Here is a 17,022-nt window from a genome sequence, read left to right on the forward strand (position 1 = left end):
TAAAAGAAAGAAAAAAAAAAAAAAAAAAAACAACCGGCAGATAATTAGGGTAATTTTGTAATTGTGTTCCTTTTTTAATTTCCCGAGAATATTTTTCCATTCAAGCGTGGATAGAGAAAGAGAGATGGCAACTGTAAGCAATTTTCCTCGACTGAATTGCAGCTTCACATTTTCTTCTTCTTCCAAGGAATTTCCAAGCAAACAGCGGACAGTTCCGGCTAAAATCCGGCCATCGATTTCTCATTCCAGCCTCCATTTTGCAGGTCAGTCCAAGCTAGTTTTCGTTTGTTGCATTGTGTTTGGCTCCTAACAAATTTGGTCATGTTTGGATTTTGAAGTGCATGTAAGACGAGAGGAATTTTTGTTACTTGTATTGGAAATGATCGAAGGGAGTGGACAATGCTTCCGGTTTATTGGCTATTCATTGAATGTTTTCTCTGTTTTCTGAAGCGATTAAGTAGTTTATATATTATTGTGACGATAATTTTGATGGTTTGGATATTTTCATTTCGGAATTCCTCAGGCGTTCAGTTTAATTTTAAGCGGAATGAGAAGTTTTTGAAATCGGTGATCAAATGCAGCGCTGCTGAAGTTGGGGATGTAAGTTAGACGGATTCCTGTTGCTAAATTGTACAGGGGGTGGTTTACTTTCTTACACTTGTACTATTTCTTGTTCTTATTCTTGTTCGTTCGATGCTCTTAAATTTTCTCTTTTAACAATCTTCAGGGGCCTGAATTTGTGAAAGAGAAAAGTGTTTCTGTTGTTTTGTTGGCTGGAGGCAAGGGAAAAAGGATGGGTGTGAGTTTCTAATTATTTAATCATTTCACTACTTGTATATTCATGTGCATGCAAGAAATGTTTGGATTGTATGTGAAATTTTGCCAGCACCCATTTTCTTCATTATCTTACTTCTACACATGCTAATTTTGTTATCTTTGTGCAATTAGGCAAGCATGCCAAAGCAGTATCTTCCACTTCTAGGTCAACCAATTGCGTTGTACAGGTAAAATATAAATTAAAATGTCTTTGTTCAGTTTTTCACAGTTCCATGTGGACAGTTTTAGCTTGCATATTCCTATGGATTTGAAGAAGTTAAAGCTTCCTAATGATTTGTGGTCTGTTTCTGGTCTAGGTGCAACATTTTTCTGTTTTTCTGTATGTCCGTATCAAGAAGAGGCTTTACTTGAAATTAATCAATCAAATAACTATTTGGCCTGAGACATAACTAATTTTTTAGAGAACATTATGCATCCAAAATTATCAGATAGATTCCAATCAATATATTCTTTAGACAAGCATGCCGAAAAAAAAAAAGAACAAAAAAAAAAGAAGAAAACATATGTATCTGCCTAAGGTAAGATATAAAGAGATGTGCTTGCAGTCTAAGTAGTTGTTTGAGGCTATCAGTTTCAAATCACATGTACGATTGGTCTCAATGCTCATTTTATAGTTAATTTTGATTAGTTCTGCATTTTTTGTGAATTACCAAACGGAATACAATGATTGTGCACACCTATTTGCTGGCATGGTTAGCCTTCCACAGCTGGGCTGAATGGTGTTTGTAATCCCTGTTTCAAGCTTTACTTAGCTATACCTTTTAAAAAAAGGCAACAATCCTCTTGATAAATGCAACGCTTGCTATTTTGTCGAAGGTGTGGCTTAAAAGAATAGAAGGTTTGTCCATGATGTGAAGAAATGTTTAGAGGAGCCTAGGTTTTCCTTCATTTTTTAAATTAAGGGTTTTCCCGTCAAGGAAAATACAGACCTCACATAAACATCTCATTTGACAGTTTCTGATTTTGACCTGATTCATACTTGCATACTTGGTTTTTCTAAGGGCAGTTATCCAGTGACGCTCTCCTAAGGCTTGATAGCTAGCTTCTGCGAACCTTTAGTTTATTATGACACATCTTTTGAAGCTTATAAGCACTTAAATGGTGACTTAATGCAGCTTGTACACTTTCTCACGTATGATCGAGGTTAAAGAAATCGTTGTGGTTTGCGATCCTTCTTATCGGGATATTTTTGAAGGTTTTTTTTTAGTTTTTTTCTTTCTTTTTATCTCTCACCAAATGCCTCCACTTTGTATTCCAGCTCATGCATTAATTAATTTATTTTTTCCTGCTCTTAGATGTCAAAGAGAAGATTGATATTCAACTCAAGTTCACACTTCCAGGAAAGGAGAGACAAGATTCCGTGTACAGTGGCCTTCAGGTCAGGTGGACGCTCATAATTTTCTGTTTTGTTTTCCTGGTGGTGATGACAAGCATGATTTATTAACAAAAGGAATTAGAAGGCATGGAGACTCTCGCAAAACAGCCAAAGGATGTATAAAAACACTTTCCAGTTGACAGCAAAGGAAGGAATATAATATAGTAGCAATTATATTAAAAACTGCACGTTACACTTGGATCATGCAGATTCTTGATGTTTGATGTGATATGTCATTAGATTTTCCGGGATGAATTCACTTTTTTTTTATAATGTTGTGCCTCATGCTGTTTCTTTTTCTCCCATTATCTTATAGCTTTTTGCTACCATTTGTATTCACAGGCAATTGATTCGAACGCAGAGCTTGTGTGCATCCATGATTCTGCCAGACCTCTTGTATTAGCAGGAGATATTCAAAAGGTTGCTTTCTCATTCTTATTAATCACCTGGAACATGTACTTTTTTTGTTGCTTGTCATATATGTCAAAATTATAATTTAATGATAAATGATTTCGAGATTTTGGTATGGCCAGCAAAATATTAACAGAAGAATTTTTCAGGAGATGAAGGGTGTGGATAAAGTTTTTTGGTTTCTACTCCTTTTGGAACTTCTTTATTGAGTTCTTCCCATAAATAGTTCTTCTTGATAGGTTTAGGGAACCAAAAGGACTTCATGTGGGGTGGGGATAACCTAAAGGCCATAGGAACGAGACGACCAATGCTGGTTGCTGCATGTGAGGAATCTTACTGCAAAAAGTTCTACAATAATTTTCCTTCCATCATCACTTCCAATTCTTTATAAAAGACTGTTCGTTTTCTCAGTTTCTCAATTTATAAACGACTTTTTATGTTGCTGATAGAAAATGGAATGGTCTGAAGTCATTAAAAACATAATTTCTCATGTGAAGTCATTTGATTTAGTTGTATCAAATATTTGAGATGTAAACGTTAACATGAGCATGTCGGAATAAAGAAAATTTGGGATAGGCAGTGCTTGACATACATACATACATAATTAGGAATATTGGACTTCATGTAGAAGATGTGCAAATTTGGCAAATTTTACCGTTATGTTCTATTCTGTCTGTGAGTATATCAGGACTTTTATTGCAACGCTCTCTCTGAAAACTTATGAACTTAACCTAGATTAGGCTCATTTAATGATATATTGATTCTTTGCTTCTAGGTTTTCAAAGATGCTAGGCTGAATGGGGCTGCTGTGCTTGGGGTTCCTGTTAAAGCTACAATAAAAGAGGTATATGTTGGGACTTATTCTATCATTATCATTCCCCTTTGGAAGCCTTTGGTTTCTTTTATTTTCTAGAAGTTGTCTAACATAGGTATGTTACATGAAAAACCAAGGGCTATGGCTTTACTAATCGGCTTTACTTTCACGAAAGTTGGTTTCACATTTGAAAAAGAAGAATGCATTGAATTCTCATTTCAAAGGCTTGTTTTAAAACGTTACCAAACCAACCACCATCGGTTATCCTAGAATTTAATATCTTAGGACTGAAGTTTCTTGGCAACTAAATGTAGCTGGCTCAGATGGTTATCCCGTGAGATTAATTGAGGTATGTGGAAGTTGGCTTGGATACTCACAAATATTAAAAAAATAAAATCAAACCAGTAATTTCTTAAAGCCAGAGTTTGAAACCATCCTCTTCATATTTTGTTTGTTTTCATACTCGTTTGGTCATTTTAAGCCCAATAGGTCCTCCCAACCTACTCAGTTGAACTGATTTATTTGATTTTATAAGTTGCCAACTTCTCTATTTCTTTGGCTGGACTTTTACTGAACTTGGTCGGTAAAAGTATTATCCATCTGCATCCCTTCTGGCTTGCTTTTTGCCTGGTAGATTCTTCTGTTACCTGGTACCTCCTCTTCACCTACCTCCCTATCAATCCACGTCCTGTCAATTATCCTTGCCACTCTGTTTTGTTTTTCTTTAACTCAGAGATGCCATCACCCTTTTTTCTCTGTTTTGGTCCAGTTCAATCCGGAGGGAAAAGGATAAAAGCCCACCCTCACCTTGTTCTACCATGTCCTCACCCTCAAAACTATTTTGAATAATGCATTCATCCACGTATATTTTCTTATTTGTTCACTCCCATACTTTCTTAAATATTTTCATATTTTCTTTATTCTACCATGCCTTCACCCTCAAATCCTTCAAATTTAACGTTTTCTTTTTGTGGGAACTTAATCATACAAGCTTAAACACTTATGGTACTACATAGATGTCTCTCTGGCTTATCATCTATCCTGGATGGCGTACCCTCTGCAGAAATGATGCTGAAACACAAAGCCATGTCTTTCATGATTGCTCATACGCTAAAAGTTTAGGAACCTCGCTCCTACCTTTAATTGGATAGTGGTGCTTCCTATGAACCTCAACCTTCTTGTTTCCCATACATTAATTGGACTCCCCTTCAAAAGTCACAAAAAGATTCATTCCACACTATTTCATCATTCCTTCAGCAATTTTGGCTTGAAAGGAGACATACTCGATCTTTACTCTATGATGGACAATTTGAGATTTTGTTGAGAATCTTTATTTTTGTTCCTTGGAGTAAAGATGTTTCCCCATTCAACATTATAGTTTGAATTCTCAATTAGCCAATGGAAGGATTTTTTAAACTTGGTTCTGGGGCCTGGCTCTCCTGCTCTGGCTCCCCATTTCTTTTGTAATTTCATTCTAATTAGGATCGTCAATCTTTCCTTAATTATATGTCTTACTGCATGGGCTTATATTAGATTTTAGGGGGCATATCTCAAAAGTGTAGGTTGTTTCGGGACTATTGATGATATAAGAACCTCTTAAAAGTGGCACTCGAAAAAAAAAAAACTCTTAAAAGTTATCTTTCTACAATTTCCAATTTTCTACATTTTACATAGACGAAGCCGGGAGGTATGACTATAAGAAGCAAAAATATTAGATAAAATTTTTTACTCCAAAAAAAAAAGAATTTTGTCACGTATGTTCTCTCTATTCCAAAAAATAGTAGACTAGTTTCAGCTAGGCCTATCCCGTCGCTACTCACACTTAAGTAAATATATAGATACGTCATTTATTCATATTGCGAGTATTTCAATTGTGTAACAATTCGTGGTCGTTTCTTAACAATTCTCCAATTATTTTTCAGGCGAATGATGATCGTTATGTCCAAAGAACCTTGGACAGGAAAACTCTTTGGGAAATGCAAACTCCGCAGGTTTGCTGTCAATTTGCATATATGACGTGCTATCTTTTGTGGAATCTGTTAGGATTTAACACATGCAGATTAATTTAGCATTTCATCGCTTTTTACAGGTTATTGAGCCTGAGTTGCTTAGGAAAGGGTTTGAGCTTGTGAACAGGTATTTATTTATTTTTCATTTATTTTCTCGCCTTATCTATAAGGAAACACTGTAGACGCACTTCCTAGTACTGGACTAGTTGAGAGACATGGTCTGAAGGAGAGCTAACAACTATTTTGATGCCCAATTGATTTAAGGTTTGCACTAAACTCGTGTAACGACCCATGGCCAGGATTTAAAATTCGGATTCGACACCTGTGTGCCCCGACATTCCCTTGCATCCCCTGCAACATGGTCACATTACCTACTCATTCCTTCTTAAGAGTGAAGACTATCCCTACAGACCAACGAGTTATTCCAGCATGTTTTGTCCTTACTCACATGCATCCCAGAAAAATTCTTAGGAGGTCATCCAACATAGAATTTCTCTAAGTAAAGCACGCTTAACCATGAAGTTTCTATGATTGAGCCACCGAAAAGGAAGGTGCACCTTGTTGGTATAGGTAATAACTTTCCTTTCCTTTAAGTCTTTCTTAGTCATCCTATCCTTGGGATCGTTCTCATTCAGATATGGTCTCAATTCATTCATGCACTCCTCTTTTACTCGAGTGTCACATGCCCACCAGCCATGTATGTTATCTTTACAATTTCCAAGTCTCCTTTACAAAGATAACATACATGGTTTTATATAGCCTCAAAATGAAACCCCTTGACCTTCCATGAGGCATTTCAAGAATGTATAACCTTCCTACTTTATTACCATAATTAGCCACTATGTAAATTAGCCACTATGTAAATGTAACATACCATAAATCTAGATTTTAATCATCCATCATAAATTTGTAACCATCTAAGAATAAATTTATAGTATCTTGAAGCCCTTGTTGCATAAATTAGACTCGATTCTTCTTAATGAGAAATTGATTACAACTGGAGTTCAACTTTAATAGAACTTGATTTTATCTAAACAACATTCTTCACAACTTCCTTCAAGTTCATATTATATGATTGAGTTTATATTATATGATTGAGATATTCATTGGTTCATATCAAGAAGGCTGGTTGTATCCTCAGACCTTGATGGGTGCTTGATAAAAAAGGCTTCACTAAGTGGTGGAGAAACTGGATTTGGGGTTGGTTGTCCACTGCAAACTTCTCGGTTATGATAAATTGGAGTCGAGAGGTAAAATTGATGCTAAAAGAGAGATGAGACAACGGGATCCTCTCTTCCTTCTTATTTACGATGTTAGAAGATTCATTTAATCAGTTAATTCAATACTGCTGCCATCGTAGAATCCTCAAAGACTTTTTTTAGTTGAAAGGAATGATATTGAAATTTCCCCCCTCCAATATGCTGATGATACAATAATTTTTGTCCAAATCAGGCTATTTTTATGAAAAACTGTTGGGCCTTTATAAGTTTGTTTCTCCATGCTTCTGGTCTCTCTTAATCTGGCTAAGACTGCTATCATCAACGTTAATGTTGAGAACGATGTGCTGAGTTGGTATGCTAAAAGTTTTGGTTGCAAGATTGGTGTTTTGTCTTTCTCTTATTTGGGCTTCCCTGGGGGCTTTAGAAAGAAGTCGGTGCTCGAAAATTTTACTAGAAGAATTTAGAAATTAGAGCTAGATTTGAAGGAAGATCCCCTAAGATTCGAGAAAGAAAGCAATACTTACTACATTTGGTTGTTAAGGTAACTTACCAGAAGTATCACGTTTCGAAAGGTTTATTGTTCCTATTGGCATACCTACTGACCCCAGGCAACCTTCCTCTCAAGACCTAGGCACAACCTTCCACTTAGCTAAATGAGGCGGGAGGTCCGTTTATCAACAATCATGCGAACGAAGTCGATATCTAAAGAATAGACATATTGTGTCAGTTAGGAACCACGACTCACCACAATGGTATAATATTGTCTACTTTGAGCATAAGCTCTCCTGACTTTGCTTTTGGTTTTTCCAAAAAACTTCATACCAACGGAGATGTATTCCTTATAAACTCATGATCTACCCCTTGATTCGCGATGTGGGCTTTCTCCCAACAATCTTCAAAAGTGTCAATATTTCATTGATAAAGCTTCCTTGATGCTATCTGATGATATATGTTTTTATGAACAAACACGCTACCGTTTTTCCATCAGGAACGGCTTGGAAGTAACAGATGACGTTTCCATTGTGGAGCACTTGAAACATCCCGTGCTCATAACTGAAGGGTCTTATACCAATATCAAGGTATTCAATAAGAATCTTATATCATACATTTAGGATCCATCCATTTGATTTGAATTTCTTATATAGAGAAAATAAAGTTTGTTATCCAAAACTGTCCGGTAATAAAAGAGCTGCCTCTTTGCAGGTAACAACACCGGATGATTTATTACTTGCAGAGAGAATATTGAATTTGAGTTCGTGAAAGTCTTCTTGAGGGGTCTAAATAACTATTATCCTGACCTCTAAACAATCAAAATACCTTATTATTTTCTCCCCATTTCTGAAGTAGAAATGATGTAATTCAAAATTCAATTATGTCATAATGTCAATGAGCATGATATCGGCTTCTGAAATACAAGTTCGAGCATGAATGGTTGTGTTGACGAGATAGAGGCGAAGCTAGATGGAATGAGTATCCGATAAATCTTGTTTCGATTTCTATTGTATTAAATTACATGTTTAATCTCTAAGAACTTTTGGATTTGTATCCATTTAGTTCAAAACTTTATACATTAGTTTTGAACTTTAGAGTTTAGAGTTTGTATCTATTTCATGTCTAAGTTTTAAATTTTTAAAAATTTTTTTAATAGAACTTTTAACTTTCAACATTTAACATTGTATCTAATAAATTTTTAAAATTTTAATTAGAACATTTTCAAAAACAAATTAAATAGTGACTTATTAGAAAAAAAATCATATTTTAATTTTTTAAAAATTTTAGTTAATAAATTTTTAAAATTTTAATTAGAACATTTTTTAAAGAAAAAAAAAATCATATTTTAATTTTTTAAAAATTTAAGTTAATAAATTTTTAAAATTTTAATTAGAACATTTTTTAAAACAAATTAGATAGTGACTTATTAGAAAAAAAAAATCATATTTTAATTTTCTTTTAATTTAAGAATTTATCGGACACTTTAATTTTAGAAACTATTTAATGGATTTTTAAACTTGAATAAATATTTTAAGACTTTTTAAACTTCTAATTGGGTCTGTAAAAATAGGTACCTGACATATTTTGATATTTAAAAAAAAATTACGAAACTATCAAAAATTTAAAAAATACGTCAAAAATACCTTTTAGACATTTAAATATTTAATAATTTTTTAAAAAATTTAATAATATATTAAACACAAAATTAAAAAATTTAAATTAAATTTATAATTTATTATTAATACGTATGTATATATATATATATATACCTGTTTTTTCTTTTTCATGGTTAAAATTTTTCTTGCTCAGTCATATTTATTACAAAATCCATTATTATTATTATTGTTATTATTTTGTAAAAACATATTTGATGTTTGGCAGTTGCGACATCTCTGTCCAAATGATTGCTTCCTCAAAGTACAATAAATGCTTTTTTTTTCTTTTTTTTTTTAATGCAATTTATTAAAAAAAAAAAAAAAAGAGCTTTAAAAACACCTTCAGAAAATGGCCTGAAAAAAATCTAAGAGGGCAGATTTGTTATTCCATAAGGACAAATTTTCTTCTGCTTCTTGTCAGTTGTGTGAAAGATTTCACATGGCTTCGGATAGAAAATAAAATAAATAAAATTCTACCATTTTTTCAAATAAATAAAATATTTAGAATTTTTTTAAAAATATTTTCTCCCGAAAAGATATTTCATTATTGTAACTCATTTTTGTTGAGTGATGGAAGTCCCACCTCCGTTAATTTAGGGAATGATCATGAGTTTATAATAAAAAAATACTCTCTCCATTAGTACGAGACATTTTGGAAAGCCCAAAACAAAGCTATGAGAGCTTATGCTCAAAGTAGACAATATCATACCATTATGGAGAGTCGTGTTCATCTAACATAATATCAGAATCATGCCCTAAACTTAGTCATCCCTAAATTGGTAAATCCTCAAATGTCAAACAAAGGAGACTTGCCCAACAATGTATTCCTAGAATTTCTATTTCTCTATTTCTAATTAAAAGAGTGAAATTGCAGTTTGAATTGTAATTGAGAACTAAAGCTTCCCCCAATTAGGCATATTCCAATGTTCATTACTAAGCATTTATTGGTTCAATTAAATCAGGATGAGGCCTTATAGTATGCATCATAACTTCACCCAATACATTAATGAGAGCTTTACATTAACCACTTCTGCCTTCCATCCATGACCATATAAAAGAATGGTACCCAAAAAACACAGACAAAATCAGCATCACAATCATGTTTTATCTACTAAATTGGCTCCCCGAGTTCCTCGACTTCCCACACTCCCCAAACAGTGAAAATCTTCCATTTCGAGATCGAACATGGTTCGTTCTTACCTGTTCGTCACCAACAGAACACACATTCATCCTATGACTTACCAACTCAATATCACAAATCAAATGTTGAAAAGAAAAGGGAAAGTGGATTGTGAAAATTACCTTTCCCCTTTTATGGGGTTTGCTGTTATTCCAGCAGAACATTCCGCTGCAACCACCAGCTGCTGAACTCGACTCGTATCCCCTGTGTTTAAAACAATTAGGGGCATATATCTTGTTAAAATGAAGAGTCGGTGATTATTTAGGATGAACTTTGATGACGATCCCATGCAAATATGCATGAGAGTATCAGAGTTTACATTGTTCATGCAATAGTCCAAACTCACCGCTATAGATATTGTCCTCTTTGAGCTTTCCCTTCCGGGTTTCCCCTCAAAGTTTTTAAAATGCGTTTACTAGGGAGAGGTTTCCGCACCCTTATAAATAAAGAATGTTTCGTTCCCCTCTCCAACCAATGTGAGATATCACAATTCATTTGTAGCAATCCAAGCCGACCGCTAGCAAATATTGTTCTCTTTGGATTTTTCCTTTCGGCTTTTCCCTCGAAGTTTTTAAAATGCGTCTGCTAGGGAGAGGCTTCCACGCTTTTATAAAGAATATTTCGCTCCCCTCCCCAACCAATGAGGTATCTCACCGTTCATCCTATACTCTTAGTTTGCGATAAAAAAGTATTGAAATTCAAGGTAGGAAAATCTCATAATTCTATAATAAACTAGGAAACTCACAGGTTATCCTTGTTTGAATTTGCCACCATGCTGCCATCGTGCAGTATACTTGGGGAGATGGCATAGCGGTCCACCAGCCTGCCAACCTGCTCCTTCTGGGCAATCATATCATCATTAACCTTCAGCACTTTAAGTTCACGGTTTAATTCATCTTCCCATTTCAGCGAGGAGTCCCCTGTTGAATTCATTTCTTCCATTTGATCTTTATAGTATGAACCATCTTGAGGCAGGACTTGATTCTTCTCAGGTTTCAAACGACTCAAAGATCCAGGAGTGCCTTTTTCCATGGCCTGTAACCAGGCAGTTTCCAACCTTTGTTCACGAATAATTGATTCGATTCTCTGCATTGGGATCTCTTGTCTCCTATCCCTTGAACCATCTTTTTGGTTGTTGCTTTCGGTTTGTAGCTGCGACGAATCAGAGACTGATTGATATGTTGCATCCAGCATCAAAGAGCTGTTAGAATAGCCCTCCATTTCATTAAGATTGGCAGCTTTTCGTTCTTTATCGACCGGTTTGGGTTCTACACCTTCGGACAACTTGGCTGCAGCCATACCATTAATAGAAGTCTCACCATTTGGTAACAAAATGATCCTAACCTCTACATTGCATCTAAGAACCATCTCCATAGAATTTGTGATACTGCTCAAAAATCTTTCAGCCCTGGATTTGATATCTGCATCCTCAAAGGCAACGTAAGCTATAAGGGTACCTGCAAGCAGAAGAAATTCAGCAATGATAGAAAGAAACAAGATAGAGAGTAAAAATAGTACGTTAAAAGCCAAGTTTTCAGAAAGCGCTCAATCTTAAGCTTTTAGTTCTAGCAGTATAGCAGCAGTAGTTAAAACTGCCTATCAAGTGAAAGAAAGACAGGGTCCAATTCCAGAAGACAGCAGATAATAAACAAAGTGCCATGCCCATGTCGATGAAATCCCAGACAAACTTCGGCCCGTATCAATAAAATAAACTTTCAGCCTTTAAAAGTGCACTTTTGCCCACTTTGACACTTTACATATCGCCGTCAGCTCTCCACGGTTTTAAAACGTGTTTTCTAGGGAGAGGTTTCCACACCCTTATAAGGAATGCTTCGTTCTCCTCTTCAACCGATGTGAGATCTCACAATCCACTCCCCTTCAGGACTAGCTCCTCACTGACACACTGCCCAATGACAGGCTCTGATACCATTTGTAACAGTCCAAACTCATCGCTAGCAGATATTGTCTGCTTTGGCGTGATATGTATCGCCGTCAACCTCCCGGTTTTAAAATGCGTTTGCTAAGGAGAGGTTTCCACACCCTTCTAAGGAATATTTTGTTCCCTTCTCCAACTGATGTGAGATCTCACACCAAGACCTCAAATTCACATAGAAAATTGGCATAATTTCAAAGGTTTAGTATCTGGTCGTTACCTTCAGATTCTGAGATGGATAGAAGCTTTCCATGAGCATACATTAGCTGCCTCAACGTCTTTGAGTGGCATCTTTCAATACAGTGCACCCAGATGCTATCCAACTTTTCTGAGTTTTTGCATCTGTAAACCATATTTCTAAGAGTCGCATCTTCACGTGAAAATGACACGTCTTTACCTTCAATGGACTGTTTATGTGTGGACGATGCAGGCGAACCTAGCTTTGGAGGCATAAGTTGAGCCAATGACATTTGTTTGTAGGCAATTTTCCCATTTGAGGTGCTTGATGGATCACCATCAGTTGTCTTGCAGCTCTGTCGTCTACTGCTGCCTGTCTGAGTGAAATCTGGAGAAGTTATGGAACCAAGTTGCAACAGCGTTGCTGTGAACCAGGTTGAACGCTCACTGGAAACTCTCAACTGCTTCTCAGCTTCTGAAAGAAACTTCAGAGCATGCTTTAATCTTTCCACTTCTGTTTCGCTCACTGAAGGAAGGCCCAAAGATACAACGTCAAATTTAAAAAAAAAATGAAGCAATCTCCACAACATCTGTAATACCTATTTACTAGATCAATATCAACAAGGAAATTTGATGGGACATCATCAACGTTCCAAAAAAAGCGGGTCACAAAAACTCTTACTATTATTGTGAATCAACACAATTGGATAATAACAAAAGAATTTATTGCAAGTATGACACCACCAAGAGGCTAAAAGCTAAATAAGCAATCCTCAGTATCTGGAAGAAACGGAAATTCACGTTGAAAACTGACCATCCAATGGCCTGAAAATGGAGGGACAACCCAAAAAGTAGGAGGGTAACAGCCCAAACCCACCGCTAGTAGATATTATCTTCTTTGGGCTTCCCCTTTCTGGCTCCCCTCCATGTTTTTAAAATGTGCCAACTAGGGAGAGGTTTCCACACCCTTATAAAAAATATTTCGTTCCCCTCTCCAACCGATGTGGGATCTCACAAGGAGCCTTATGTACAAGCTTTACTACCCGTGACATCAAAACACTAGGACATCATACAATTCTGATTTAACATCAGAAAATGGTGCAAAAGATTGAGTGCTATGAGTTATAAATTAAAGGGATTCATACTCACAACTGCGTCCACCAAAGATTGAGGCGCTATCCTTAGTATCAATAATGTTGTAAGTTCCAGCAATAATGTCCATAATCAGGCTGGCAAGTTGAGACATCAAAACTAGCGGATCAACCCCAGAGTCCATCAGCTCTCTTGCTATTTTAACTGTCTCGGCAGTGTTTGATGACATTGCTAATGCTAAAAGCTCAAGCAATTTTTCATCCGAAACGATGCCAACCTATGAGAGAAGAAAACACGAAGCAATATTTTAAATAATAGAATGAATCAAACCGACCAGGTAACATGAAAGCAAAAGCAAAGAAGCGGGATTGAGCTCACCAGTTCATTAACCAGAGATGTCGTTATCCTTTTCCCTAACAAACTCAACTGTTCCAACGTAGTTTCGGCATCTCTAAGGGAACCATCAGCATTCATAGCTATCAAATCCAATGCATCCAAATCAACATCAAGGTTCTCATCAGCAGAGATTCTTTTCAGTCTTTCCACCATGTCACAATCTTTTATTTTGTTAAATATGTACTTCTGACACCTTGATTGAATGGTACGAGGTACACTGTCAAGATCAGTAGTTATAAATATGAAGACAACGCGTTGGGGGGGTTCTTCAAATAGTTTGAGAAATGTGAGCCACGCCTTAGAGGGCAACAAATGACATTCATCAATGAGAAAAACTTTGTATCTGAAGAACACAGAAGATGGTCCAGATGATAGCTTTTTTAATTGGTATCTAATTCTATCCATTCCCTTCCTATTTGTTCCATCCACTTCCAAGAGATCCTTTTGTTTGCCAGACATGAAATCAATGCATTCTCTGCAGTACCCACATGGCTTATTTTCCTCAGGCGCTAAACAACTCAATGCAGCAGCGAAAATTCTTGCTGCGGTTGTTTTTCCAGTACCTCTTGGACCTTGGAAAAGATAAACTGGAGCAATCCGACCCCTTGAGATAGCGTTTATAAGTGACTGCACCACGATATTCTGACCTATCAATTCATTAAAGAACATCGGCCTATACTTCTGACTGAAACTTCTTGTACTCTCTGGTGTACCTCCCCCCTCTACTTCCCCATTTAAAGCAACAATCTCTAGCCCTTCGTGGCTCCTACAACTAGACGACCATCTCCGTCCATCTAATCGACTCAGGGCCTCCAAATCAAGCTCCCCAAAGTTAGTAGAGAGTTCATCATCACTCCTCCCAGTTCCAATTGAGGAACCACCTCTTCCATCTGCACTGTTGGTAAGCAATGGGAGGACCCCTCGAGCACTTCCTGAAGCAAGTCTTCGTTTACTCGAATTCATCGATTTGCGCCTAGAATATATAGAATGACTACCAAACAAAATGCTACTTCCCTTCCTTCTCAAGGTATCAGAAAGTGAAGGAGAGCAACAACTTCCACAAATTCCTCTATGCTTTGGGGTTCTCTTTGACCAATAGCAAGGAATACCACATCCCTGACGACCAGGAAAATCTAATGGATCATCAACTTCATCATCCGCATCATTAATAGAAGCCGTGGTGCCATCCCAAGACCCAACAGTACTTGGATTTCGATTAACATACCTATTATAAGAACTAGTAGACAATGCTGGGGTGCTGTAAGAATAAGAAGAATCCTCTTTTCGACTGTTTCTCAATAACTTAGAAGATGGGTGGAGACTTTTGTGCTTCAGCTTCAACAGTAAGGGAGACGCCGGAGAATATCGTCTGAAGTCCTCTGAATTAGAGTAATCTTCGGTGTCATCGGACTGCTCGATCGAGTCATCCTGGCTGAAATTAATAGACAACGAAGGATGGCCCTCGAGCAATTTCCTACCAAGAATAGGACCCTTTTGTTGATGTCTAGACAAAACATCTAAATGGGAACCATGTTTCTTATTCTTCTTCTTGAATGCAGAAGCCCGTTTGGCCGATGGTCTGCTGTATGACACGAGATTTGCATCACCGCACTTGAAGACCATTGAAGAACAGAGATCTCCCAAGTAGGTATCACTCTTCGAGTCGCCTCCATTTCGAGCATCACTCAAGCTATCATCAATACTGATCCCCGGAACTGAATGCGACTCATCATTAGCATCGTCGTTGCCATCACGATCTTCGTTCTGAAAGGTTGAACTCTTTGCGCTTGATGATTTATGGCTCTTCCAGTTGTAGAGGTATATCTTCTTGTCCTTGGGAGTCCAATTTTCGTTTCGTAGAGGAACAATGGCGTCCAAGTTCTTGTTCAAAGAAGAAGAAGCTCCAGCCGCTGCCACAGCGGCAGTTGCAGTTACAGCATCCATTACAGATCTAGATGAGTTAAGCGGAGACTTCCAAGACGATGTAGTACCAGGATCCCTCAAAACACGAGCAGCCTTCCGGATTTGAGTAAGCTCCTTTTTCAAGTGGAGCTTACTAGGATCAGAAACTCGAACTTCCGCCATTATCACTCAACTTGTAGAACTCAAAACACCGATTACCAACAGAACGAACTCGAAACCATTTACAAATGCATGATCACATCCACATTTCCATTTCATCAATCAAACATGTTAACTAACAAGTAGTAACAACAACAACAACAGAAGAACAAAATCACACAAAATGCTCACACAGTTTTCATATCATACAAGAACATGAATACAATCAGCAGCCAAAACAGAGATCTGACAAAGACAATAACAGAGAGAGAGAGAGATAAGGGAAGGAAAATGCAGCTCTGATTTTAGGGCTCAAAAACGAGCTTATGAGTACGATTTTGAGAGAGACCAGGAAAAGAAAATTGAAGAAGTCGAAGAAATCGAAGAAATCGAAGAAGGAAACTCCCTCCAAACAGGGTGCGGTTGATTGGTTCCTCGCACTCTCTCTCCAACAATGGCTGCTTGATTTGTGATTTCAGCTGAAAATGGAGTCAATAAAGAACACTGCCATTACCCTTTTTCCTTTGCCATCCGCCATTGATTTTGATTGATACAAAAAGGAGCAAGGTGACCACCTCCCTTACTAAAAGGTGAACCTCCAAACTTAGCTAAAAAAAGTTTTTAGAATTTCATAATTAAATGTTATTCAAATTTATTTAATTTGTACTTTCAATTAATTTTTTGTATTTTTCATTATTGGTATTTAAAAAAATACATATATATTAGTTTTTAACCAATTTAAAAAAATTTATATTTAACTAAAAATTATGATACTCACGTGGTCACGTGGTCGTTATATTGGTCTGGTTTTTAAACAGTGATGCATGTCCAATTCAATGAATAAATGGGCTGGATAGAGTCAGTTTGATCCAAATTTTGACTTTGAGTTGACGTCGGATTATATTTGAGTTGGACATATCCCGACCTTTAAACTCGTTGATGAGGCTAAGAATAGGGTGGGAGAAATGAAATAAAGGACGAGTAGATATTTAATTCAATTATTGGCTTAACAATTCAATGAAAATCAAACTAAGATTTGAAATTTGGGGTTAGTTCTTCTATATTTTTGTTATTTTATTATTAAAAAAAATTCAAAATTAGCTACTTTGTTCGATGAAGTTTGCTCGACTATGAAGTAGACTTCACCCGTTCACTTTAAATGCTAAATGCTCGGGTTTTTATTAAAATAAGTATATTAACCATGGTTAGGGTAAATTAAATTTTCTGCAATAAAAAATATAATACATGATTTTATTTATTTGTCAAAATAATTATTTTGTGAATTTTATTTTTATTTTAAAAAATAAATGTATAGTTTTTTTTTTTTTTTTTTTTTTTTTTTTTTTTTTTTTTTTTTTTTTTTTTTTTTT

General features: G+C 36.2%; 2 protein-coding genes across 2 annotated transcripts; one reads left to right on the forward strand and one right to left on the reverse strand.

Moving 5' to 3' along the window:
* The first annotated feature begins 93 nt into the window (after positions 1-93).
* On the forward strand, positions 94-8,170 carry LOC111436084 (2-C-methyl-D-erythritol 4-phosphate cytidylyltransferase, chloroplastic). Its single transcript, XM_023073781.1, has 12 exons — positions 94-263; positions 524-600; positions 728-799; positions 949-1,004; positions 1,953-2,032; positions 2,133-2,215; positions 2,555-2,632; positions 3,399-3,467; positions 5,360-5,428; positions 5,527-5,573; positions 7,655-7,745; positions 7,870-8,170. The coding sequence occupies exons 1-12, from the start codon at positions 125-127 to the stop codon at positions 7,924-7,926; spliced, it is 918 nt and encodes a 305-aa protein (XP_022929549.1). The 5' UTR covers positions 94-124; the 3' UTR covers positions 7,927-8,170.
* Positions 8,171-9,702: 1,532 nt separating this feature from the next.
* LOC111436003 (protein STICHEL) lies at positions 9,703-16,233 on the reverse strand. Its single transcript, XM_023073661.1, has 6 exons — positions 13,574-16,233; positions 13,253-13,472; positions 12,147-12,629; positions 10,739-11,450; positions 10,116-10,197; positions 9,703-10,013 (listed from the first exon to the last, which is right to left on the reverse strand). The coding sequence occupies exons 1-6, from the start codon at positions 15,674-15,676 to the stop codon at positions 9,918-9,920; spliced, it is 3,696 nt and encodes a 1,231-aa protein (XP_022929429.1). The 5' UTR covers positions 15,677-16,233; the 3' UTR covers positions 9,703-9,917.
* Between the last annotated feature and the right edge of the window lie 789 nt (positions 16,234-17,022).

The sequence above is a fragment of the Cucurbita moschata genome, unplaced genomic scaffold (assembly GCF_002738365.1).
Source record: "Cucurbita moschata cultivar Rifu unplaced genomic scaffold, Cmos_1.0 Cmo_Scf00051, whole genome shotgun sequence".
Lineage (NCBI taxonomy): Eukaryota > Viridiplantae > Streptophyta > Magnoliopsida > Cucurbitales > Cucurbitaceae > Cucurbita > Cucurbita moschata.